The sequence below is a fragment of the Carettochelys insculpta genome, chromosome 2 (assembly GCF_033958435.1).
Source record: "Carettochelys insculpta isolate YL-2023 chromosome 2, ASM3395843v1, whole genome shotgun sequence".
NCBI lineage: Eukaryota > Metazoa > Chordata > Testudines > Carettochelyidae > Carettochelys > Carettochelys insculpta.
The window spans coordinates 280,739,624-280,764,994 of record NC_134138.1 but is presented as its reverse complement, the minus strand read 5'-3'; the positions used below and the strand labels follow the sequence as shown (position 1 = coordinate 280,764,994).

The window sequence follows — 25,371 nt, the reverse complement described above, 5'->3', positions numbered from 1 at the left end:
TGATCTGCAAGGAGAGCGGGGAGAGCTGTGGGCGTCCCCTGCTCATCTGCCAGCGAGGCCATGCCGGGCCGGAGCCGTCCCTTGCCCCAGTGCCAGACGGGCATCAAGCACAAAGTCGGCCTGGGGGCACACAGGCGAGCGCCCCTTCACCTGTGCCCTGCACCCACGCTGGCCAGCACTGCACTGGCACCCCCAGCGCAGCCGCACTTCCCGTCCCGCTGCAGCCTCGCCCCCCACCAGTGCCCCCAGTGCAGCTGCCGCTTCCCGTCCCGCTGCAGCCTCGCTCCCCACCAGCCCCTGCCCCCCACCAGTGCCCCCAGCGCAGCCACCACTTCCCGTCCCGCTGCAGCCTCGGACGGGGTGTAGAGTCTGGGGACCCCTGAACCCCATCACACTCCTGCCTGCGGACGGGGGCAGAGCTTGGGGACCCCTGAACCCATCACACTCCTGCCTGTGGACAGTGGCAGAGCTTGGGGGCCCCTGAACCCTATCACACTCCTGCCTGCAGATGGGGTGTAGAGCCTGGGGACCCCTGAACCCCATCACACTCCTGCCTGCGAATGGGGGCAGAGCTTGGGGACCCCTGAACCCCATCACACTCCTGCCTGCGAATGGGGGCAGAGCTTGGGGACCCCTGAACCCCATCACACTCCTGCCTGTGGACAGGGGCAGAGCCTGGGGACCCCTGTACCCATCACACTCCTGCCTGCAGACAGGGGCAGGGCCTGGGGACCCCTGAACCCCACCACACTCCTGCCTGCAGATGGAGTGTAGAGCCTGGGGACCCCTGAACCCCCTCACACTCCTGCCTGTGGACGGGGCAGAACTTGGGGACCCCTGAACCCCCTCACACTCCTGCCTGCAGATGGGGTGTAGAGCCTGGGGACCCCTGAACCCCATCACACTCCTGCCTGCAGATGGGGTGTAGAGCCTGGGGACCCCTGAACCCCCTCACACTCCTGCCTGTGGACAGGGGCAGAACTTGGGGACCCCTGAACCCCCTCACACTCCTGCCTGCAGATGGGGTGTAGAGCCTGGGGACCCCTGAACCCCATCACACTCCTGCCTGCAGATGGGGTGTAGAGCCTGGGGACCCCTGTACCCATCACACTCCTGCCTGCGGACGGGGCAGAGCTTGGGGGACCCCTGAACCCATCACAACTGGCTGCCCATGACAAAGACAGCTGCACCACCATCCCAGCCCCGGGGGCAGGTTTTATTGCCGTCAGGCTTCACCCGATTGCCGGGAGCCTGCTGGGCGGTGAAGCCCTTCAGAGAGCGGCTGGAAAGCCGGCAGGCAGAGGGAGGTGTCCAGCCCAGCCCAGCCGGCACTTCATGGTGCTGACGGCCAGGCAGATTCTGCCCCCCTGAGAAAGGGCTGCTCCCCACGCTGCCGTGTTGGGGTCGCCAAGCCGGCCCAGGGGCGCAGCCAGAGGCGCTGCCCCTGCTGCAGCCTGCACCGGGGGCCAGGGGTACGGAATGGGCCTGGCTTTACCTATTTCACTCCCAGCCCCTTCCTCCTAAGAGCCCAGCACAGGTTGCACTCGAGGGCTGGCACGGAGGAGCCAGGTCTGGGGTACACACCACCCTGGGGCTGGGGCTGGGCCTCTGGGGTGGGAGGAACCTGTGTGAATACATCACCTGCCCCTGGCGTGAGGAGGGGCCAGGCTGCGGCCCCAGGGGTGCTGGAGTGAGGGGTGGGTGCTGGGAGGAGGGGCTGGGCTGTGGCCCCAGGGGAGGTGGAGTAGAGGGGGTGCTGGGTGGTGTGAGGAGGGGCCGGGCTGTGGCCCCAGGGGAGCTGGAGTCGGGGGTTCACTGGGTGGTGTGAGGAAGGGGCTGGGCTGGGACCCCAGGGGAGCGGGGGGAGGGTTGCTGGGTGGTGAGGGGGGTTGGGCTGCAGCCCCAGGGGAGCTAGAGTGGGGGGGGGGGGGGAGTTGCTGGGTGGTGAGAGTAGGGGCCAGGCTGTGGCCCCAGGGGAGCTGGGAGGGGTGTTGCTGGGTGGTGTGAGGGGGACGGGGCTGCAGCCCCAGGGGAGCTGGAGTTGGGGGGGAGTTGCTGGGGGGTTTCTGGAGGGGACGGGGCTGCAGCCCCAGGGGAGCTGGAGTCGGGGGGCGGGGGTGTTGCTGGTCAGCCTGGAACAGCACGAGACGGGGTTGGTGACATACTAGAGGCCCCAGGCTGGGGCTGGGGCTGGGGCTGGGGCTACCCCCATATTCTGCAATTTGCCCCAACTTGGTGCTCTCCACTGTGCCCAGAGGAACCTTGCCGAGGGCCCTGGCCTGGCCTGGCCTTTCCCTCCCTGTGCGGAGCCGGCCTGGCAGGCGAGCGCTGGCGCTGGGCACCTGGCCAGGTGGGGCTCCCTGCGGGCAGGAGGCAACTCAGCACCAGGCCCAGCCAGGCGGGGCCCTTCCCTTCCCCTCCCCTCCGGCTTGTTTGGGGCCAGGGGCGACCTGTGGGGGGCCGGGGGCAGCTCTCACCTGTGCATGGCCCCCCCCCCGGCAGTCACCATGGTAGCGGAGCTGAGCCGGCGGTCCTGGCTCCCCACCCCTCGCTGCTCAGGCCCCCGCCCAGCACACAGCCCCGGCTGCACCCGGCTTTTACTGGCAGGGCACACACCCAGCGTCACTGGCAGGCAAGCCCCAGATCAGGCCCCCGGGAAGGGGGGCGCCCCGGATGGGGCAGCACGGCTCCAGTCAGGGCTGCTCCGCGGCCTGTCTGCGAATCAGTTCGGCGTAGAGGCCACCCCGGCGCAGCAGCTCGGTGTGGGTCCCAGCCTGCAGGCAGACGGGGTGTCACCAGGGATGCGTCACCCCCCACCATCTGCCCTGCGCCAGCACGGCCCTGGCCCCCCCCGCAAACTGGCCCTCGGCCGCCCTCACCCCCCATCCGTCCCCCACCAGCGCGGCCCTGCCCCCCCTCTGAACCGGCCCTCAGCCACCCTCATACCTCACATCCGCCCCCCCACCAGCGCGGCCCTGCCCCCCCCGACCTGGCCCTCGGCCACCCTCACCCCCCATCCGTCCCCCACCAGCGCGGCCCTGCCCCCCCCCGAACTGGCCCTCGGCCACCCTCACCCCCCATCCGTCCCCCACCAGCGCGGCCCTGCCCCCCCTCTGAACCGGCCCTCAGCCACCCTCATACCTCACATCCGCCCCCCCACCAGCGCAGCCCTGCCCCCCCCGACCTGGCCCTCGGCCACCTTCACCCCCCATCCGTCCCCCACCAGCGCGGCCCTGCCCCCCCCCGAACTGGCCCTCGGCCACCCTCACCCCCCATCCGTCCCCCACCAGCGCGGCCCTGCCCCCCCTCTGAACCGGCCCTCAGCCACCCTCATACCTCACATCCGCCCCCTCACCAGCGCGGCCCTGCTCCCCCCGACCTGGCCCTCGGCCACCCTCACCCCCCATCCGTCCCCCACCAGCGCGGCCCTGCCCCCCCTCTGAACCGGCCCTCAGCCACCCTCATACCTCACATCCGCCCCCTCACCAGCGCGGCCCTGCCCCCCCCGACCTGGCCCTCGGCCACCCTCACCCCCCATCCGTCCCCCACCAGCGCGGCCCTGCCCCCCCCCCGAACTGGCCCTCGGCCACCCTCACCCCCCATCCGTCCCCCACCAGCGCGGCCCTGCCCCCCCCCGAACTGGCCCTCGGCCACCCTCACCCCCCATCCGTCCCCCACCAGCGCGGCCCTGCCCCCCCCCCGACCTGGCACTCAGCCACCCTCATACCTCACATCCGCCCCCCCCCCACCACGGCCCTGCCCCCCCTCTGAACCGGCCCTCAGCCACCCTCACCCCCACATCCGCCCCCCCACCAGCACGGCCCTACCCCACCTCTGAACTGGCCCTCAGCCACCCTCACCCCCACATTCACCCCCAGCAGCACGGGCCTGCCCCCCCTCCGAACCGGCCCTCAGCCGCCCTCACCCCCACATCCGCCCCCCCAGCAGCACGGCCCTGCCCCCCCTCCGAACCGGCCCTCAGCCGCCCTCACCCCCACATCCGCCCCCCCCACCAGCACGGCCCTGCCCCACCTCTGAACCGGCCCTCAGCCACCCTCACCCCCACATCTGTCCCCCACCAGCACGGCCCTGCACCCCCCCCGAAGCAGCCCTTGGCCACCCTCACCCCCCATCCGTCCCCCACCAGCATGGCCCTGCCCCCCCCGAAGCAGCCCTCGGCCACCCTCACCCCCCATCCGTCCCCCACCAGCACGGCCCTGCCCCCCCGAAGCAGCCCTCGGCCGCCCTCACCTCGGCCACGCGGCCCCGCGCCAGCACCACGATGAGGTGGGCGGCCTGGATGGTGCTGAGGCGGTGGGCAATGACCAGCACCGTGCGGCCCGCCATGGCCCGCTCCAGCGCCTCCTGCACCACCTGCTCCGACTCCGCGTCCAGCGCACTCGTGGCCTCGTCCAGGATCAGCACCGCAGGGTCCTTGATGAGCGCCCGGGCGATGGCCACCCGCTGCTTCTGGCCCCCCGAGAGCGTCACGCCGCGCTCACCTGGGGGGGCAGGGCTGCTGGGTCTGCGCCTCGGCCGCCAGCGGGGCTCCCCCGACCCCACCCACACCTCCCCAGCCAGGGCTCCCTTGGCCCCCCCCCAGAGCGTCACGCCGCGCTCGCCTGGGGGGGCAGGGCCGCTGGTTCTGCGCCCCGACACCGCCTGTTGCCCCTCAGCCCCCCCATCCCCGCATCACCACTAGGGTGGGGCTGTTCAGGACACTGCCCAGCACCAAGCACACGTGACAGATCCCCAGCCGGATTCCCCCCCGCAATGGGCTGCCTGACTCCGCCCGGCCGCCAGCCCCACAGACAGCCCCCCTGTGCGACCAGCCCCACACTCACCCACAACGGTGCCATAGCCCTGGGGGAAGCTGCGGATGAAGCTGTCGGCATTGGCCAGCTGGGCTGCGGCGTAGACCTCGGCGTCGGACGCACCGGGCTTGCCAAAGCGGATGTTCTCCAGGATGGTCGTCCCAAACAGCGTGGGCTCCTGGGAGGCGGGGGGCGGGGCTCAGCGGGGGGGCGGGGTGGGGCTGCCCCGCCCTGCCCCGCCCCATGTCCCCGCCATGCCCTGCCCCGCTGTGCCCTGCTCCCCGCCCAACCACGCCGTGCCCTGCTCCCCGCCCAACCACGCCCTGCCAGGCCCCACTCCCCATCCCCGCCACGCCCTGCCCCGCCACGCCCCACTCCCCGCCACGCTCTGCCCCGCCACGCCCCACTCCCCGCCACGCTCCCTACCCCCACTCCCCATCCCCGCCACGCCCTGCCCCACCACGCCCCACTCCCCATCCCCGCCACGCCCTGCCCCACCGTGCCCCACTCCTGCCACGCCCTGCCCCGCCACGCCCCACTCCCCACCACGCCCTGCCCCACCACGCCCCACTCCCCGCCACGCCCTGCCCCGCCACGCCCCACTCCTGCCACGCCCTGCCCCGCCACGCCCCACTCCCCGCCACGCTCCCTACCCCCACTCCCCATCCCCGCCACGCCCTGCTCCCTACCCCCACTCCCCATCCCCACCACGCCCTGCCCCACCACGCCCCACTCCTGCCACGCCCTGCCCCGCCACGCCCCACTCCCCGCCACGCTCCCTACCCCCACTCCCCATCCCCGCCACGCCCTGCTCCCTACCCCCACTCCCCATCCCCACCACGCCCTGCCCCACCACGCCCCACTCCTGCCACGCCCTGCCCCGCCACGCCCCACTCCCCGCCACGCTCCCTACCCCCACTCCCCATCCCCGCCACACCCTGCCCCACCGTGCCCCACTCCTGCCACGCCCTGCCCCACCACGCCCCACTCCCCGCCACGCTCCCTACCCCCACTCCCCATCCCCGCCACGCCCTGCTCCCTACCCCCACTCCCCATCCCCACCACGCCCTGCCCCACCACGCCCCACTCCTGCCACGCCCTGCCCCGCCACGCCCCACTCCCCGCCACGCTCCCTACCCCCACTCCCCATCCCCGCCACACCCTGCCCCACCGTGCCCCACTCCTGCCACGCCCTGCCCCGCCACGCCCCACTCCCCGCCACGCCCTGCCCCGCCACGCCCCACTCCCCGCCACGCTCCCTACCCCCACTCCCCATCCCCGCCACACCCTGCCCCACCGTGCCCCACTCCTGCCACGCCCTGCCCCACCACGCCCCACTCCCCGCCACTCTCCCTACCCCCAATCCCCATCCCCGCCACGCCCTGCTCCCTACCCCCACTCCCCATCCCCACCACGCCCTGCCCCACCGTGCCCCACTCCTGCCATGCCGTGCCCTGCTCCCCATCCCCACCACGCCCCGCTCCCTACCCCCACTCCCCATCCCCACCACACCCTGCCCTGCCCCGCCCCACCGTGCACCCCACTCCCCATCTCCATTACACCCTGCTGGGCCCCGCTCCCCATCCCCAGCCTGCCCCGCCCCACCATGCCCCACTCCCCATCCCCGCCACGCCCTGCTCTGCCAGGCCCCACTCCCCATCCCCGCCACGCCCTGCTCTGCCAGGCCCCGCTCCCTGCTACACCCTGCCCTACCCTGCCCCGCTTCCCATCATGCCCTGCCCTGACATGCCCCCCCCCACCAAGCCCTGCCCTGCTACCCGTCCCCGCCACGCCCTGCCAGGCCCCGATCCCCCCTCCCTTCCCTCCCCACCACGCCCCACTCTCCGCCTCTCCCAGCTCTCACCTGGCTGATGAAGCCGATGACCTGGCCCCGCAGCCACGAGGGGTCCAGGCGGCAGAGGTCACAGCCGTCCAGCGTGATCGTTCCCTGCGTGGGCTCGTAGAACCGCTCCAGCAGCGCCGCCACCGTCGACTTCCCTGCAAGGGGTGGGGACTGGAGCAGCCACGGCCGTGCCCCAGAGCCCGCCGGGAGCCCCCGCAGGCCAGAACTGGGCTCACGGTGCAGCCCGAGCTCTGCCTCAGGCAGGGCTGAACTAGGCGCCCCCGACACAGTCACTCCTCAGGGCTCCCGCGATGTGCGGCGGCCGGGGGCACAGTGGGGCCTACTACAGTAGAGTGGAAGCCAGGACTCGTGGGTTCCCTCCCCAGAAATGGGAGGGCAGTGGGGTCTAGTAGTTAGAGCAGGGGGGCTGGGCGCCAGGACACCTGGGTTCTCTCCCTGGCTCGGGGGGCAGTGGGGGCTGGTAGTTAGAGCAGGGGGCTGGGCGCCAGGACACCTGGGTTCTCTCCCTGGCTCGGGGGGCAGTGGGGCCTGGTGGTTAGAGCAGGGGGCTGGGTGCCAGGACACCTGGGTTCTCTCCCTGGCTCGGGGGGCAGTGGGGGCTGGTGGTTAGAGCAGGGGGCTGGGTGCCAGGACACCTGGGTTCATTCCCTGGCTCAGGGGGGCAGTGGGGGGTGGTGGTTAGAGCAGGGGGCTGGGCACCCGGACACCTGGGTTTTCTCCCTGGAGCCAGGGGCAGCAGGGACTGGTGGTTGGAGCACAGGCTGGGAGCCAGGACTGTTCCGTCATTACCTGACAGACCCTGGCTCCAGCCTGGCCCATGGCCCAGGTCCCCCCTGTGATGGAGTGGGGGGAGTGCAAATGCGAGACTCAGGGTGGATGTGAGAGACAAGCAGCAGCTCCCAGTGGCTAAGGATGACCCTGGGCTACAACTGGCAGGTAACACCTCTGCCTGAACAAAGAGCAGGGAGGAGCCGAGCTGGTTTTTGAATCGGGGACGGCAGTTAGAGGCTAGGAAAAGGGAGAGCTGGAAGGCAGCCAGCCTGAGGAGGGGGAAGCTACACCCCAGAGGGGCACCCCTCGGGGTCTTCTCCCCAGGACGGGTTGGAAGGACTGTCTTTGGCTGCTGTACTGTCGCTTCTGTGAGAAACTGGGCATCTGTTGCCTCATAAACCTCCTGTTGTACCTGCTGAGTGAGAGTCACTCCTGCCAGCGGACGGGGTGCAGTGCGGGGGGACCCCTGAACACCATCACACCCCCATAACCAGGAGGGACAGGAGCCTCTTGGCACTCAGGGCTCAGAAACATCCTGGGTTACCTCCTCCGGACTCGCCCACGAGGGCCACTGTCTTGCATGGGGGCAGGGTGAGGCTGAAGTTCTTTAGCACTGGGTAGCCGGGGCGGGTGGGGTAGCTGCAATGGAGAGAGCGGAGAAGTTAGGCTGGGCCCACGCGGAGCAGGGGAGGCCCTGACCGAACCTGCATGCCTGGGACTGGGAGGCACCAATGGGGAGACCCCACCGGGGGGCTGCAGGGCTGAGGGGGGCAGCCAAGTGCTGGGCTAGCAGGGGCTGTGGGGGCACGGAGGACACAGCAGAGCCGGAGGGCAGTATGGCGGGGTCGGGGGGAGCTGCGGGTTGGGATGGATTGAGGGATACTGCAGAACCAGGGAGAGTGGTAGTGTGGGCGAGTGGGGGGAGCAGGCGAGGCGGGGGCGCGGCGCCCGGCAGAGTGGGTGAGGGGGGGAGCGGGCGAGGCGGGGGAGCGGCGCCCGGCAGAGTGGGTGAGGGGGCAGGGGAGCGGTGCCCGGCGGAGTGGGCGGGGGGGGAGCGGGTGAGGGGGCAGGGGAGTGGTGCCCGGCGGAGTGGGCGGGGGGGGAGTGGCGCCTGGTGGAGCAGGTGAGGGGGGGGAGCGGGCAAGGGGAGGAGCGGCGCCCGGCGGAGCGGGGGGGAGCGGGCGAGGGGGGGGAGTGGCGCCTGGTGGAGCGGGTGGCGGGGGGAGCGGGCAAGGGGGGGGAGCGGCGCCTGGTGGAGCGGGCGAGGGGGGGGGAGCGGGCGAGGGGGGGGGGAGCGGCGCCCGGTCGCTCTGCTCTCACCTGAAGCAGACATCCTGGAAGCAGATGCGGCCGAGCAGGGCGTGGCTGGGAATCTGCCCCTCTCCACACAGGGACACCGTCGGCTCCTGGGTCATGAACTCGAAGACACGGGCTCCGGCGCTGAGGCCGCGCACGACCTGCAGGGACAGCAATGGGGTGGGACTGCCCTAGGCCCTGGTTCCCTGCCACTGGGATGGCCCCTTGTCCTACCAGGCCCTGAACAGGCCCCAGGTCAGCCCCCCCGGCTGGCTACACGGCTGCCTGGGCTGGAGGGGCTCCAGAAGGCCGGGCCAGCACAGGGCCCAGGGTCAGGGTCAGGGCCTCAGCCCCTGGCTGACACAGCCATGCTGGAGTGGACCGATCCCCAGGTCAGGATCCAGCCAGCTGTGCCTTCCCCAACAGCACAGGCTGGGGCTGGCTCTGCTGTCCTGGAGCTGTCCCCAGCCCCTGCCTGCGCCACCCTGTGCCATGCCGGGCTGTCACGTCACTGCGCTTCCATGATGGACACGAAGGCCATTTTGTCCGCCCAGGGTGTCTACCAGCCCCATATATTGGCCAAGGGGCCGTGTGAGGCGTCTAACGAAAGCTGACAAGTTCCTGAGTCTGTGTGTGCTTCTCACGTCTGTGCCACCTGTGTAGGTCAAGTGACAGATTTCAGCTCTGGGGCTGCGTCAGCAATGTTCAGTGCTGAGCTCACACTGGGAGCTGTGAACTCGGCCCCAGCCGGGACAATGGGTTGAACAGTGGGGAGGAAACCAGGTGCTCGGACACCGAATCCACGTCTCGGCACTGGGGGTGACCTGGGCTGAGCAAAGGGAGGGAAATGAGATGCCCAGACAGTTTCCAGCTGCCATGTAAATGTCTGGGGTGGGCTGGCAAAACCAGCAACCAATGGCACTCGGCCACAGCGGCTCACCTAGGTCAGGGGACTGACTCTCAAGGGCCTGTCTCCAGGGGTCCATGTCCCAGCATGCTGAGCCCGGCGGGCGGATCTACAATTCTCCAGTCACTAAAACAGTGTAACCGGGACTCGGGCCTCTTACGGGGTGGACTTCTGGAGACTTCCAAGGTTCAGCACAGAACATCGCTGGCTGCAGCAGTAGCTGTAACTGATGTGTGTAAATTGTCACTAACGATTTCTCTCTCATCCTGCTCTTCCCTTTTCATCATCAATAAACCTTCTGATTTGAGAGTCTAAAGGATCGGACTTTTGCGTGGTGTTCTGGGTGAGATCCAAGTACGTATGGACCTGGGACTGGGGCTGGGCCTCACTAAGGGGAGGGACTTTAAGGCAGTTCAGGGCTTTATAAAGCAGTGTCCAAGCAAACAGGGGACTGCAAACAGGGAGTTTGGAAGTGAGTGGAAGGGGCCAGGGACCCTTGTCTCTCTTTTAAATTCCTGTTCTAGGATGGCAGGCACGGATAGTGACAGGTCTGCTGCTGCTACCTGCTCGAGATGGGTCACGTTTGTCTTCTTCCCTGAGAAAAGAAGGGATTTCGTCTGCACTAACTGCAAGCTGGTCTCCATTTTAGAAGAAAAAATTAGAGGACTGGAGGCTCAAGTGTTGACTCTACGCTCAATCAGGGAGGATGAAGATCTCCTTGACAGAAGGGAGCGTTTAATCTTGCAAGCACGGCAGGTGGAAGAACCGGGGAGGGCGGTAAGGGATGAAGCAGAGAACTGGCAGCATGTAACTTCTAGAACAAAATGAGTCCCCCATTGATACAGAGATAAGTAATTGCTTTCAGGCTCTCTCCACTGGTTCTGTGATGGTGAATGCTTTGGAAGGAGCCTCACAGGAAGAAAATCGCAAGGGAACTGCTTCTACTGCAGGACAGGGGATGTGTAGTCCTAGGGGTGTGGGTTCACTGACCACCACCTGCAGAAGAAAAAGACAGGTGGTGGTGGTGGTAGGGGACTCCCTCCTAAGAGAGACTGAACCATCCATCTCCCGACCAGACCTGCAATCTCGTGAGGTGTGCTGTTTACCGGGAGCTCGAGTTCAGGATGTGACCGAGAGCCTTACAAAACTGCTCAAACCTTCAGAATACTGTCCCTTCCTACTTCTGCAGGTGGGAACTAACGATACGGCCAGGAATGACCTTGAGTGGGTTACTGCGGATTACGTGGCGCTGGGAAGAAGGGCCAAAGAATTTAGAGCGCAAGCGGTGTTCTCGTCCATCCTTCCTGTCGAAGTGAAAGGGCTCGGTAGGGACCGTCGAACAGAGGAAGTAAATGCATGGTTACACAGGTGGTGTTGGAGAGAGGGCTTTGGATTCTTCGATCATGGGACGCTGTTCCGGGCACAAGGATTACTGGGAAGAGATGGGGTCCACCTAACCAAGACAGGAAGGAGCATTTTCTCAAGTAGGCTTGCAAACTTAGTGAGGAGAGCTTTAACCTAGGTTTGCTGGGGGACGGTGACCAAAACCCTGTGGGTAGAAAGGAACTTGGAGGCCAGGAAGAAATGCAAAGAGGAATGTACAACAAAAGTGGACCTCTGGTTTGAGTAGTGAGAGTGGGGAGATCGACTGGTTATCTAAGGTGTTTGTATACCAATGCCAGAAGCCTGGGTAACAAGCAAGAAGAATTAGAAGCCCGGGCTCAGTCCAAGAACTATGACTTGATTGAAATAACAGACTTGGTGGGATGACGCTCATGACTGGAGCGCTGTCGTGAAAAGGTATATACTGTTCAGGAAGAACAGGCAAGGGAGAAAAGGAGGAGGAGTTGCACTGTATGTGAGAGCTCACTATGACTGCTTGGAACTCCAGTACATAGAGGGAGAAAAGCCTGGTGAGAATTTATGGGTCAAGCTTAGTGGTGTAGGCAGCACTGGAGATGTGGTGGTTGGTGTTTGCTGCAGGCTGCCAAATCAGGATGATGAGATAGATGAGGCTTTTTTTAGACAACTGAGAGAAGTTTCCGGATCGCGGGCTCTTGTAACTGTGGGGGAATTTAATTACCCTGACATCTGTTGGGAGACCAATGCGGCGGTACACAAGCAGTCCAGGAAATTTCTGGAGAATGTTGGGGATCACTTCTTGGTACAAGTGCTGAAGGACACGACCAGAGGTTGTGCGCGGCTCAACCTGCTGCTTACAAACAGGGAGGAACTAATAGAGAAGGTAGAGGTGGGGGACAACCTGGGACACAGTGATCATGAGATGGGAGACTTCAGGATCCTACCAAAGGAAGGAAAGAGAGCAGCAAATTACACACTTTGGACCTCAGAAAAGCAGACTGACTCCTTCAGGAACCTGATGAGCAGAGTCCCCTGGGATGCTACCATGAGGGGAACAGGTGTCCAGGAAAACTGGCAGTATTTTCAGGAAGCCCTACTGAAGGCGCAGAAAGAAACTGTCCCAATGCACAGCAAGAGAAGTAAATATGGTAGGAGACCAGACTGGCTTACTGGGGAAATCCTTGGAAAACTTAGGCAGAAAAAGGGAGCTTACAAAAGTTGGAAACGTGTACAGATGTCGAGGGAGGGGTATAAACGTGCAGCTCGAGAACGTAGGGCAGTTATCAGGAAGGCGAAAGCGCAACTGGAATTGCGACTCGTGAGGAATGTGAAGGATAACAAGAAAAGTTCCTACAGGCATGTTAGCAAGAAGAAGGTGATCAGAGAGGGCGTGGGGCCCCTCCTGGATGAGGGAGGTAACCCAGTGACAGATGATGTAGGGAAAGCTGAAGTACTTAATGCTTTCTTTGCCTCTGTCTTCACAGACAAGGACAGCTCCCGGACTAACGCGATAAGTGATGCATTGTGGGATGAAGGTGGACAGCCTTTGGTGGGGAAAGAACAGGTCAGGAGCTATCTAAAAAAGCTAAATGTCCATAAATCCACGGACCCGGACCTAATTCATCTGAGGGCTCTGAGGCAGTTGGAGTATGTTGTTGATGAGCCCTTGCTCGTTATCTCTGAAAAGTCGTGGAGATCAGGAGACATCCTGGATAACTGGAAAAAGGCAGATGTAGTGCCCATCTTTAAAAAAGGGAAGAAAGATGATCCAGGGCCAGTCAGTCTTACATCAGTCTCTGGAAAAATCACGGAGGGGCTCCTCAAGGAAGTCATTCTGAGGCACTTGGAGGAGGGGAAGTGATCAGGAATAGGCCGCATGGATTCATGAAGGGCAAGTCGTGCCTGACCAATCTGATTAGTTTCTACGATGAGATAACTGGCTCTGTAGATAGGAGAAAAATCAGTGGATGTGATTTATCTTGACTTTAGCAAAGCTTTTGATACAGTCTCCCACAATATTCTTGTCGGCAAGTTAAAGGAATGTGGATTGGATAAATGGACGGTAAGATGGATAGAAAGCTGGCTAGAAGGTCGGGCCCAGCGGGTGGTGATCAACGGCTCAATGTCGGGATGGTGGTCGGTTTCTAGTGGAGTGCCCCAAGGTTCAGTTCCGGGTCCTGTTCTGTTCAACATATTTATCAATGACCTGGATGAGGGCTTCGATTGCACCCTCAGCAAGTTTGAGGATGACACTAAGCTAGAGGGAGAGGTAGATACACTGGAGGGTAGGGACAGAGTCCAGACTGACAGACAAATTGGAAGACTGGGCTGCAAGAAATCTGATGAGGTTCAATAAGGACAAGTGCAGAGTCCTGCATTTGGGCCGGAAGAATCCCAAGCATTGTTACAGGCTGGGGTCCGACTGGCTCGGTAGTAGTTTTGCAGAAAAGGACCTGGGAGACGTAGCGGACGAGAAGCTGGACGTGAGTCAACAGTGTGCCGTTGTAGCCAAGAAAGCTAATGGCATACTAGGTTGCATCAAGAGGAGCGTTGCCAGGTGAGCCAGAGAAGTGATTATTCCTCTTTATTCGACTTTGGTGAGGCCGCATCTGGAGTACTGTGTCCAGTTCTGGGCCCCCAACTATAGGAAGGATGTGGATACACTGGAGAGGGTCCAGTGGAGGGCAACCAAAATAATTAGGGGGCTGGAGCATATGACCTATGAAGAAAGGTTGAGGGAACTGGGACTGTTTGGTCTGCAGAAGAGAAGACTGAGGGGGGACTTGATAACAGCCTTCAACTTACTGAAGAGAAGCTGCAAAGAGGCTGGAGAGAGGCTGTTCACAGTGGTCATGGATGGCAGAACACGGAACAATGGTCTCAAGTTGCGGTTGGGAAGGTCCAGGTTGAACATTAGGAAAAACTTTTTCACTAGGAGGCTGGTGATGCATTGGAATGGTCTACCCAGGGACGTAGTGCAGTCTCCATCCCGAGAGGCATTTAAGTCTCGGCCTGACAAAGCTCTGGTGGGGCTGATCTGATGGGTTTGGTTCTGCCTAAGGCAGGGGGCTGGACTCAATGGCATTTTTAGGTCTCTTCCAGCTCTATTGTTCTATGATTCTTTAGGGCCTGGAAGAATCTGTGTGGAGTTGGTGAAGTGAGTTTTAGAAACTTCTCACCTGATTTGGGGGTTGTTGGTCTGGGCTGGTAGAGCAGCTGGGCAGTCTGCGGGTTTGCTCATGTGGCTCTGGCCAGTGGAGCTGGCAGAGGTGCTGTGGTGGCTGGTTGGATTGGCATTAGTGAGAAGGAAATCCCAGCCTGGGGCTGTAAGTGGCTGGATTTTAAGCAAAGACCCCTGGTTTGATTTCCCTAGCTGTGCCCAGAAACCCCCTCCTGTTCCAGGGGAGGAGGGAGGGGGCGGCTGGCCAGACCGGCCCCACGTACCTGTCCGAAGAGGATGGAGATGTTGGCCAGGGACCTGCCGAGACACAAGGGGAGAAGGGTTCTGGTCGGCACCGGGCCTGCTGAGACACACACACCCCGCCAGGTGCAGCGCATGACCTCTGTTCTCTCACCTTTGCACTGTCTGGGAGGCCACCAGGAAGGACATGAGATCTCCAGGCGACAGCTCATCCCCAGCCATGAGCGAGCCCCCCACAAAGATGGTGCCCAGCACGATGCCTGCAGGGGAGAGTGCGACAGGAGGAGATGGGAGGAGCCCGTTGCCCTCAGGCGCACTGGCTGGCACAGGTCCTCCTGCCCAGCGAGGCCCGAGCATTGCCCCAGCGTCCTGCAGAGGCTGCTGGCTGGCTGCCCCGGGCGGGCTGGCCCAGGCCAGGAGGCAGTGCCGTACGGCTGGCTCTGCATGGGGCACGTGCCTGGGGCGCATGGGCATTCCCTGTGTGCCAGGCAGTCGGCTCCCCGGCACTCTGCAGGCAGCAGAGCCAAGGCAGCGCTGGGGGGGTCACAGCCACACAGCTCCGGGGGGATGGGCCACACACACAGGGACAGGAGAGGGGATGCCCGGGGCCCAACAGCAGCATGGTGGGCAGGAGGCCTGCAGTAGCCAGACCAGAGCCCAGCCGCGCCCACTCACCGTTCAGCACCATGTTGGACAGGCCCTGGAAAACGGCGATGCCCAAACCCAGCTTCTCACTCAGCCAGCTCGACTGCTCCACCTCACGGGAGTAAAGGCTGCAAGGCAGGAGAGACTGAAACCCCACATGGGGAAGGGCTGGTAGCTGCAACCCCTTCTTCACTGAGCTGCCCTGTGTGATGGGGTTCAGTGGTCTCCAAGCACTGCCCCCCGTCCACAGGCAAGAGTGATTCTCGCTCAGCAGGTAGAACAGGAAGTTTGAGGTGACAGGGCCCAGCTCAGCACAGAGGGGTCAGTACAGCCAGCACAAACAGTCATTCCAACCCGTCCTGGGGAGGGGAGCCCGAGGGGGGCCCCTCTGGGGTGTAGCTTCCCCCTCGCCAGGCTGGCTCCTTCCAGCTCCCTCTCCCCCAGCTTCTAACTGCCCCTCAGATTCAAACCCAGCTCAGCTCCTCCCTGCTCTGTGTTCAGGGCAGAGGTGTTACCTGCCAGCCTAGCTTATAGCCCCGGGGTCATCCTTAGCCCTGGGAGCTGCTCTGCTTGTCACACACACACATCCAGCCTGAGTCTCACACACACCCCTGTGATGGGGTTTAGGGGTCCCCCTGCACTGCACCCCGTCTGCTGGCAGGAGAGACTCTCACTCAGCAGGTACAACAGGAGGTTTATTAGGCAACAGATGCCCAGTTTCTCACAGAAGCGACAGCACAGCAGCCAGAGACAGTCCTTCCAACCTGTCCTGGGGAGAGGACCCCGAGGGGTGCCCCTCTGGGGTGTAGCTTCCCCCTCCTCAGGCTGGCTGCCTTCCAGCTCTCCCTTTTCCCCTGCCTCTAACTGCCGCCCCCGATTCAAAAATCAGCTCAGCTCCTCCCTGCTCTTTGTTCAGGGCAGAGGTGTTACCTGCCAGTTGTAGCCCCAGGGTCATCCTTAGCCACTGGGAGCTGCTGCTTGCCTCGGACATCCAGCCTGACTCACACATGCACTCCCCCCACTCCATCACATCTCTCCCCCCTTCCAGACCAAACTGAGCGGGGTCACTTAGCCAGTGACCTGGGGAAGTTCGGAGCGCTCCCTGCGTGACAGGGCATCGGCTATGGTGTTGTTGTTCCCCTTGACGTGGACCACCTCCATGTTGTAGTCCTGCAGGAGCAGACTCCACCGCAGGAGCTTGGCATTGGCCCCTTTCATGTGATGCAGCCAGGTCAGGGGTGAGTGATCGGTGTACACGGTGAAACGCCGTCCGAACAGGTGTGGCTGCAGCTTCCCCACAGCCCACACCATGGCCAGACATTCCTTCTCTATGGCTGCGTAGTTCTGCTCCCGGGACAGCAGCTTCTTACTCAGGTACACGATGGGGTGTTTCTCCCCTTTGTCATTCACCTGCATTAGCACCGCCCCCAGCCCCACGTCTGAGGCATCGGGGAACACCAGGAAGGGTTTGTTGAAGTCTGGATTTGCCAGCACTGGGGCCCTGACCAGAGCCTCCTTCAGCGCGCAGAGGGCCTCTTGGCACTGCTCGGTCCAGACCATCTTGTCAGGCTTTCCCTTTTTACACAGCTCCATGAGGGGGGCTGCAATGGAGCTAAAGTGGGGCACAAACCTCCGGTAGTACCCCGCCATCCCAATGAAGGCCTGGACCTGCTTCTTAGTCTGGGGTGTGGGCCAATCTCTGACAGCCTCCACTTTAGCTGGCTCTGGCTTTAAGCAGCCGCTGCCCACCTTGTGGCCCAGGTAGGTCACCTCAGCCATCCCCACCTTGCACTTCCCTGCCTTGATAGTCAGACCAGCCTTCTGGAGTCGGTCCAGCACCTGCTTGACTTGGGACACATGGTCCTCCCATGTCTGATTGAAGATGCAAATGTCGTCCATGTAAGCCAGGGCAAAGCTCTCCATCCCTTTCAGTAGCTGGTCCACCAGACGCTGGAAGGTAGCGGGTGCCCCCTTGAGGCCAAAGGGCAGGACCAGGAACTCGTAGAGCCCCACAGGAGTGATGAAAGCCGACTTGAGCCGGGCATCTTGGTCTAATGGCACTTGCCAGTACCCCTTGGTGAGGTCTATGGTGGTGAGGTAACGGGCTCCCCCCAGCTTGTCTAAAAGGTCATCAGGCCTGGGCACGGGGTAGGCGTCCGAGACAGTGATGGCGTTAAGCTTGCGATAGTCCACACAAAAACCAAACAGACCCATCTTTTTTAGGGACTAACACCACGGGAGAGGCCCAGGGGCTGGATGAGGGTTGGATCACCCCCAGAGCCAGCATGTCTTCAACCTCCCGCTCTATGTCCTGAGCCGTCCTCCCTGTGGCTCTGAATGGCACACACTTGATAGGGGCGTGGGTGCCTGTCTCTATTCTGTGGACAGCCAGGTCAGTGCATCCGGGTCTGTCCGAGAACAGCTGTTGATGCGAATGCAGCACCTCCTTGATCCCCGTCTGCTGAGCAGGGGTCAGCTGGTCTGAGAGGGGAATAGACTCCAGCAAGGAGCCGGCTCCAGTCATTGCGAGTAAATTCACCACGGGATCATCCCCCTGCCCCTCCCAGTATCTACACACGGCCAGCACCGAGTTCTCTCTGTCCCAGTCAGGTTTTATCATGTTCACATGATAGACCCGGTGGCTGTGGGCCCGGTTTGACAGTTCCACCACATAATTCACGTCATTCAGCTGTTTGACGACCTTGAAGGGCCCATCCCAGGCCGCTTGCAGCTTGTTCCGCCGCACAGGTATAAGTACCATCACTTGGTCCCCGGTGGCATAGGCTCGGGCCCGGGCCCAGGTGTTACGCTCATACCAGATCTTTTGCTTCCTTTGGGCCATCGAGAGGTTCTCCCTGGTCAGGCCCATGAGCTCGGTGAGTTTTTCCCAGAAGGTCAGTACATACTGTACCACTGACTCCCCTTCAGGAGAGGCTGTCCCCTCCCACTCTTCTCTGAGCAAGTCCAAGGGTCCCCGGACCCTCCTTCCGTACAGCAGCTCAAACGGGGAGAACCCCGTGGATTCCTGGAGCACTTCCCTGTATGCAAACAGCAGGTGGGGTAAGTACTTGTCCCAGTCATGGGGGTATTGATTCATGAAGGTTCTCAGCATCTGCTTCAGAGTCCCATTGAACCTCTCCACCAGCCCATTGGTCTGCGGGTGGTAGGCTGTGGCCCAGGTGTGCCGGACCCCACACTTGTCCCACAAGCTTTGCAATAGGGCTGACATGATGTTGGACCCCTGATCTGCGAGGACCTCCTTGGGGAACCCCACTCTGCTGAACATGGACAGCAGTGCATCCGCCACAGTGTTAGCGTTGACAGAGGTGAAGGCCACTGCTTCTGGGTATCGCGTAGCAAAATCTACCACCACCAAAATATATTTCTTCCCCGAACACGTTGCCTTGCTGAAGGGGCCCACTATGTCTATAGCCACTTTCTGGAAAAGTTCCTCTATGATGGGCAGTGGCCTCTGGGCAGCTTCCCCCTTGTCCCGGGTCTTCCCCACCCTCTGGCAGGGATCGCAGGACAGGCAATACAGACGGACAGCTGCAAAGATCCCTGGCCAAAAAAAGTTCTGTAACAACCTTCTCCTGGTGCGGTGGATCCCCTGGTGTCCTCCGAGCGGGACATCATGGGCTAGGTACAGCAACCTGCGCCGGTACTTTCGGGGGACCACCAGTTGCCTCTGGACCTTCCATGGCTCCGCTTTGCGTCTGGGAGCCCACTCCCGGTACAGGAATCCCTTTTCCCACAGGAATCTCTCCTTGCAGCCCTCCCCCAGCTGTGGAGCTGGGCTGAGACTGGCCAGTTCCCTCAGCTTCTGCAAGGAGGGGTCTTTCTGCTGCTCTGCCTGGAACTCTTCGGCTGGGGCAGGGGCGGATGTTACTTCCCCATCCCTGCCTGGCTCCAGCATCCCTGGCCTGTGAGATCTGGTTTTTGGGGGCCCCCTTTCTCTTAGGGTTGGCCCCTGTGGCTCCTGTGACTTTGGCTGGGCCTGTACCCCTGAATCTGGGGAGCGCACCCCTTGTTTTCTTTGGCTACGGGTCAGGACCAGGGCATGAGGGCGTTCACCTGGCCAGTTCTCAAGGTCAGCCCCCATCAGTACATCCGCCGGCAAATGGCTGTGCACGCCCACCTCCTTGGGGCCTTCCTTGTTCCCCCATTTCAGGTGCACGCTCGCCATGGGCACCTTGAAAGGGGTCCCATCAATTCCTGTTATCGTCAGGTGGGAATCGGGTATCATGCAGCCCGGTGCCACCACCCCGGGTCGGGCCAGCGTCACGTCAGCGCCTGTGTCCCAGAACCCCGTGACCTTTTTCCCGTCTACCTCGAGGTGTTTGAGACACTTGCTCCACAGAGGCATTGCCGCCCCCACTCTGTAAACTGACCTCTGAGCATTTGGTCCCCCTGAGGAGCTGGTCTGTGGGGCGGACTCGGCCCAATCCAAGTGCCCACTGTCAGCACCACCCGCCTTGGCCGCCAGCCCCTCTGGCTTCTGGGATTCCACCCAGTTGACTCCATGACCCCCCGGCCTGCTCAACCTGTCTGGGAACTTGAGGCACTGGGCTGCTCTATGCCCCTTTCGCCCACAGCGATAACAGCCTCGGTCTTGTTGTGTCCCTCGGGCCGGCTGCTCTGTGCAGGCTCTGCTTGGCTCTCTGGGGGGTGGGTGGCTGGCCCCTCTTTCCTGGGCTCGCCCAAGAGGTGGTCCCCTCTGTCGTACAGTTAGGGACCGGTCTCTCTGAGATTCTCGGTCTTTCCGGGACTCCCTCTCCCCGCGGGACTCCCTCTCTCTCCGAGACTCCCTCTCTTTGTGGGGCTCACTTTCAAACCTGGCCCAGCTGTTTGTGAAGTCATCTGCCAGTTTCCCTGCATCGTGTGAGTCCCCTGGCTTCCGGTCCACGAGCCACACCCTCAGGTCAGGTGCGCACATCTTGTAGAATCGCTCCACGACCGCCAGCTCGATCAGGTCCTCTACGGACTGGACTCCCAATCCGAACGCCCACTTCTGGTAGTATTGCTTCAGGCGGGCGGTTGTATCTACATGGGTTTCCTCTGGCCTCTTCTGCACCTCCTGGAACCTCTTCTTGTACATCTCCGGAGTCAGCCCGAACTTATGCAGCAGGGCCTGTTTGAACCGTTCATAGTCCCCAGGCTGCAGCCCCACCAGCTGGCTGAGCACCGCTGCGGCCTTCTGGCCCAGCAAGGGGGTGAGGTGCCGGAGCCACTCAGCTGGGGGAACCTCGTGCAACTCACAGGCTCGCTCAAAGGCGGTAAGGAACTCGTCCATGTCCCCTGGGTCCTGACACTGGGCCAGCACGCGCGCCTCCAAGTGACTGGCCACCCCGAGCCGCCTGGCCCTCTCCCCGCTTACCGCAGCTGGGGCCTCTTGGCATCTCGCCTTTGCCATGGCCCGCTCATGCTCCCGCTCTCTCTCCTCACGCTTTTGCTTTCTCTCCTCCCGCTGTCTCTCTTGTAGCTGGCCCTTGTGCTCACGCTCCCTCTGCTGTTCCTGGGCTTCCAGGTCCTTTAATTTCACCTCGAGCTCCAGCCATCGCAGCTCTGCGGCGGGGGACTCTGCCCGCGATGGACCACCGCTAGCTGAGTGAGACCTGGCGGGCACCGCGTCTGTCTGACGGCGTCGAGCCCCTGCTCCTGTTGGAGTATCCAAAACGCTTCCCAAGGGTGACCGGTCACTTTCTGCCGGGACAGGCTCTGCCCCCCCCGGATCGGTCATTTTCTTCCAGCTGGGCAATCAGCTGGGCCTTGGTCACCTTCCCCAGGGTCAGGCCCCTCTCTCTGCACAGCCCCACTAGCTCTGCCTTCAGGAGTCGGGTACAATCCATCTCCCCGCTGTCTCCCAGGGTATCCACTCACCAGCAGCAGCTGCAGGAATTGCTCTGTTCCCTCTCTGGCTCTTGTGAGGCTCCTTCCTTCTCTTGCGCTCAGCCAGCCACTGCTGGGAGCTCATCCGTGGGTGCAGTGCATCCCACTTCTGACACCAGTGTGATGGGGTTCAGGGGTCCCCCTGCACTGCACCCTGTCCGCTGGCAGGAGTGACACTCACTCAGCAGGTACAACAGAAGGTTTATTAGGCAACAGATGCCCAGTTTCTCACAGAAGAGACAGTACAGCAGCCAGAGACAGTCCTTCCAACCCGTCCTGGGGAGAGGAGCCCGAGAGGTGCCCCTCTGGGGTGTAGCTTCCCCCCTCCTCAGGCTGGCTGCCTTCCAGCTCCCTCTTCCCGCAGCCGCTAACTGCCACCCCCGATTCAAAACCCAGCTCAGCTCCTCCCTCCTCTTTGTTCAGGGCAGAGGTGTTACCTGCCAATTGTAGCCCCAGGGTCATCCTTAGACACTGGGAGCTTCTGCTTGCCTCAGACATCCAGCCTGACTCACACACGCACCCCCCACCCCATCACACCCTGTACCGCCCCCTAGTGCTGGGGAGAGCCAGCCCCCCTCCCTCCATGCACCGCCCCCTCCGTGCCCAGCACCCGTTGTGCTGGGGGGAACCCGCCCTCCTCCCTGCACTGCTGCCATAGGGCCTGGGAGATGTGGGATGGGGGCAGCATGAGCACGCATGCCAGGGCCTGGCAAGAGCCAGGCAGGGCTACGACAAGAGCTACTGCTCAGTACTTACGCCACCTCTCTGTCCTCCATGGCAAAAGCCCGCACCGTCCGCACGTTCCCCAGAGCCTCGTCCGCCACTGCCGTGGCCTTGGCCACCTGCAGAGACACGTCACGGTGGGCAGCCTGCTGGGAGCCCTGGGCCTTCCTGTGCCGAAAGCCGAGCAGAGCCCTCCGCTTGCAACCCCTGCCCCAGGTTTGCGGCAAGCCTTGGGCCGAGAAGTCGCTGACCCCGTTGATCGGAAGTCTGGCGCCTTGACTCTGTGCTCGCATTCCAGGCGCTTGCTTCGGCAGAGGGAGGTGGCGCGGGCGGCCAGTGCCAGGTGCGGAGTGCTGGGCTGACACGGCACGTCGCCCGCGGAGCAGTGTGGGAGCGACGGCCGAGTCAGGCCTGGCCAGGGGACTCACGCACGCTCCACTTTGTAGCTGTACTTCTCCCTGGGAGAACGCCGGCCTGGGACAGAGGCTCCCCACTCGCCCCCTCTGCGGGAGCGCTGCAAGGAAGTGACGCTCAACGAGGGCCGGACGACACACCCCAGAACGGGTTACTCCAGCGCCCCTAAAGGACCTCGCGGCCGGCGTGTGCCCTGTGGCTCTCTACCCGTTCTGCCTCATCTCACGCCAGAGGCTCCCGGCCAGGCCCAGCGTGCTCTCTAGGGTAGCCTCAGGTCTGCACTGACTCAGGGACGCGCCTGGCCCTTTGGGCTAGGAATGGGGACCGGGGTTCAGGAGCTGTGCTGGTGGCGGCGCAGGAGGACTGGAGCACGCGAAGGACGGCTCATGCGCTCTTTGGCTGGACGGTGGGTGAACGTAAGGAGCTCAGTGACTGGTCTGACGCCTGCGGGGGGGGGGGGGGGGGGGGGGGGGGAGCCCCCTCTGGGGGGTAGGTAGCCCTGCCTCTGTGCGACTGGCCCAGCACAGACACACTCAGCAGTACCCCCCAGGCCCCTCCCATAGCATAAGCCGGGGCCAGGAGCAGCCACGGCAGCTCTGCCACCTGCTGAGAGAGAGTCACTTCCGGCTGCGGCTGGGGGGCAGAGCTTGGGGACCCCGAACCCCATTACAAGCCCACTGCCAGCACCGCTCCAGCCCGGGCCCCACAGCAGGGCTGGCTGCAGGCATGGCCTGGCCCAGGACCAGCTAGGCTGCACGTGTTACCTGCTCCTGGGCCTGGCGGGAGAGGCTGCGCAGGAGGGAGCCGATGAGGGCGCCAGCACCCACTAGGCTGGGCACCACCACCAGCAGGAGCCCCGTCAGCTTGGGCGAGAGCAGGTAGAGCGAGACAAAGCAGCCCACGGTCTGCGTGACGCTGCGCAGGCCCTGCAAGCAGAGAGCCAGTTGGCGGGGTGCAGGAGAGAGCCCCACCCCAGCAGCACCAGGAGAAGCCCCACCTGCCCAGCCCACGGGGGGAAGAACTGCTGGTTGGGACAGGCTGGGGCCATGGGGGGGACCCCCAAGCTGCTCCCATGGGCCTCACCTGAGAGATGATGAGCTTGAAGGAAGATTTGAACTCCTGGACATCAGCTGTGAGCCGATTCACCAGCTGCCCCGTCCGGTTGGCATCGAAGAATGCCACGTCCTGCCTGTGGGGAGAGACGGGCGCCAGCGGGGGCTGTAGGAGCCTGCACGAGTGGCTGCCTTCAGCCCCCTCTACGCCCCGACCACCCCCCCATGGACCCGACCCCCACCAGCCATTCCCCTGCCCCCACTTCTCCCCCCCGCGGCCCCCAAGCAGGGGCACTCACCGCAGCAGTGAGGCGAAGAGAGCTTTGCGCATGCTGCTGGCCACCCGCTCCCCGACCCGCGCCAGCAACACGATATAGCTGAACGTCAGCAGCCCCTGGGCACCGAGAAACGGACAGAGCGGGTCAGTCCCACCACCCCCAGGCTGAAGCCGCCCGGGGTCCCACAGAGCCTCAGCCCTGCCGAGTGCCACCCCACCCCAGGCAGCTGGGGCCGGCAGCGGCTTTCGCATCCCTGCCTCAGAGGCACGGCCAGGCCCGGAAACGGGAGGGGCTGCAGCACCCACACGAGGCGGCCCCCGAGCCCTGCCGCACAGCTGCGACCCTGCCGGTCCTGCTGCAGGACCAGCCGCCAGCTCTGCCGCTGCTGTGACTTTCCGCAGCAGAAATCTCGCTGCTCGAGGGGGTCAGGCCCAGGCGTTTGGGCAGACTCGGGGAGGGCTCATTTCAACCTGGGTGCCGGCGAAACTGAGGGATCTGCTGGTCAGATCACGCCACGGCCTCTGGGGCAGCGGCTGCATCTCTCGGTTAGAGCCGATCGGGGGAGGGTCGGAGAGCACAGTCCGGCCCCCGCGCCTCACCTGCAGGCCGTAGAGCAGGAGCAGGCGCAGGGCAGGCCGGCGCACCTCACGCAGGTAGCTCCCGACGTGCTGCTGGGCACAGCGTGCCACCACGTTCACCAGCTCCCCCAGCAGCACGGGGATGCGGATGTTGAGCAGGGCCGTGCCCAAGGCAAACTGCAGGCAGAGAGCGAGATCAGACCTGAGCCAGGCCAGGAGGGGGCCTCAGCTGGGGACGTGTGGCTCAGACGGGGGCAGACCCTGGAGCCGCCGGGCTGGGAGTGGCTGATACCGCGGGGGGCAGGGCTCTGTGCCCCTGCCTGGCGCTCGCGGGGCTCTTACCACCACGGCTGCCAACAGGGCCAGCAGCTGTGGGCGGAGGAACTTCCAGAACTCAGCCCAGTCGAAGCGGGGCTCCGGCTGGGGGCTGGCGGGAGACAGGCGGGGGCTCCCCACCTCCTGGCAGCGAGCGACCCTGCCACAGAGGCCAGCCCCCAGGCCCAGCCCCACCAGCCGGGCTGTGGCTCGGCCCAACACCAGGGGGTAGCCAGGCGGGACCAGGGGGGCCTGCAGCCAGCAGGAGCCTCCAGTGCGATGTACCACGTGCCTGAAAGGAGACGGGGCGAGGAGCCGGGTCAGCGCCCAGCCACAGTGCGGCTCACCAGCACCTGGACCAGACCAGACCGGACCGGACCTGACCCCCGCCCCCGGGCCCAGCCCGGCACCCCTCCCCTCCGCCTGAACCAGCCCGGCACCCCTCCCCCACATCCCCCCCCTGCCCCACAGCCCCCCGCCCTGCCTGGACCAGCCCGGCACCCCCATACCGGCCCAGCACCCCTCCCCCCGCCTGGACCGGCCCGGCACCCCTCCCCCACATCCCCCCCCTGCCCCACAGCCCCCCGCCCTGCCTGGACCAGCCCGGCACCCCCATACCGGCCCAGCACCCCTCCCCTCCGCCTGAACCAGCCCGGCACCCCTCCCCCACATCCCCCCCCTGCCCCACAGCCCCCCGCCCTGCCTGGACCAGCCCGGCACCCCCATACCGGCCCAGCACCCCTCCCCCCGCCTGGACCGGCCGCCCCCTGCCCCACAGCCTGGACGGGCCCGGCACCCCTCCCCCCGGCCGGGACAGGACCCCCCCCCCCCCACGCCCCCCGGAGGGGCTGCAGCGCCCTGTGGCCGGGGCCGGGGGGCGGGCGCCGCACGGGGACTCCCCGCAACCCCCCGGCTACGAGCCGCGACGGACCCAGCCGTCCGGGCCGGGCGGGGGGCGGGCGGGGGGCGCAGCACCGCCCGGACCCCGCAGCCCCCGCGACCCGCCCCGCGCAGCACCAGCAGCAGCAGCATGACGGGACCG

The 25,371-nt window shown here is 64.3% G+C and overlaps 1 protein-coding gene across 1 annotated transcript; it reads right to left on the bottom strand.

Moving 5' to 3' along the window:
* Positions 1-1,197: 1,197 nt before the first annotated feature.
* On the bottom strand, positions 1,198-25,361 carry ABCB8 (ATP binding cassette subfamily B member 8). The gene is made up of 16 exons (XM_074985385.1): positions 25,261-25,361; positions 24,357-24,621; positions 24,036-24,191; positions 23,458-23,552; positions 23,190-23,295; positions 22,871-23,032; positions 21,726-21,811; positions 15,111-15,208; positions 14,590-14,695; positions 14,459-14,492; positions 8,770-8,906; positions 7,994-8,088; positions 6,679-6,812; positions 4,845-4,992; positions 4,252-4,502; positions 1,198-2,774 (listed from the first exon to the last, which is right to left on the bottom strand). Exons 1-16 carry the CDS (start codon positions 25,359-25,361, stop codon positions 2,694-2,696), a joined length of 2,055 nt encoding a protein of 684 aa, XP_074841486.1. The 3' UTR covers positions 1,198-2,693.
* Positions 25,362-25,371: the final 10 nt, after the last annotated feature.

Coding starts and splice junctions, on each gene's coding strand:
- ABCB8 (XM_074985385.1), bottom strand. CDS start 25,361: ATGCTGCTGCTGCTGGTGCTGCGCGGGGCGGGTCGCGGGGGCTGCGGG. Junction 23,553..24,035: donor TCCTGCTCTACGGCCTGCAG/GTGAGGCGCGGG, acceptor CTCGGTGCCCAG/GGGCTGCTGACGTTCAGCTA. Junction 4,993..6,678: donor TCATCGGCTTCATCAGCCAG/GTGAGAGCTGGG, acceptor CCCGCCTCCCAG/GAGCCCACGCTGTTTGGGAC.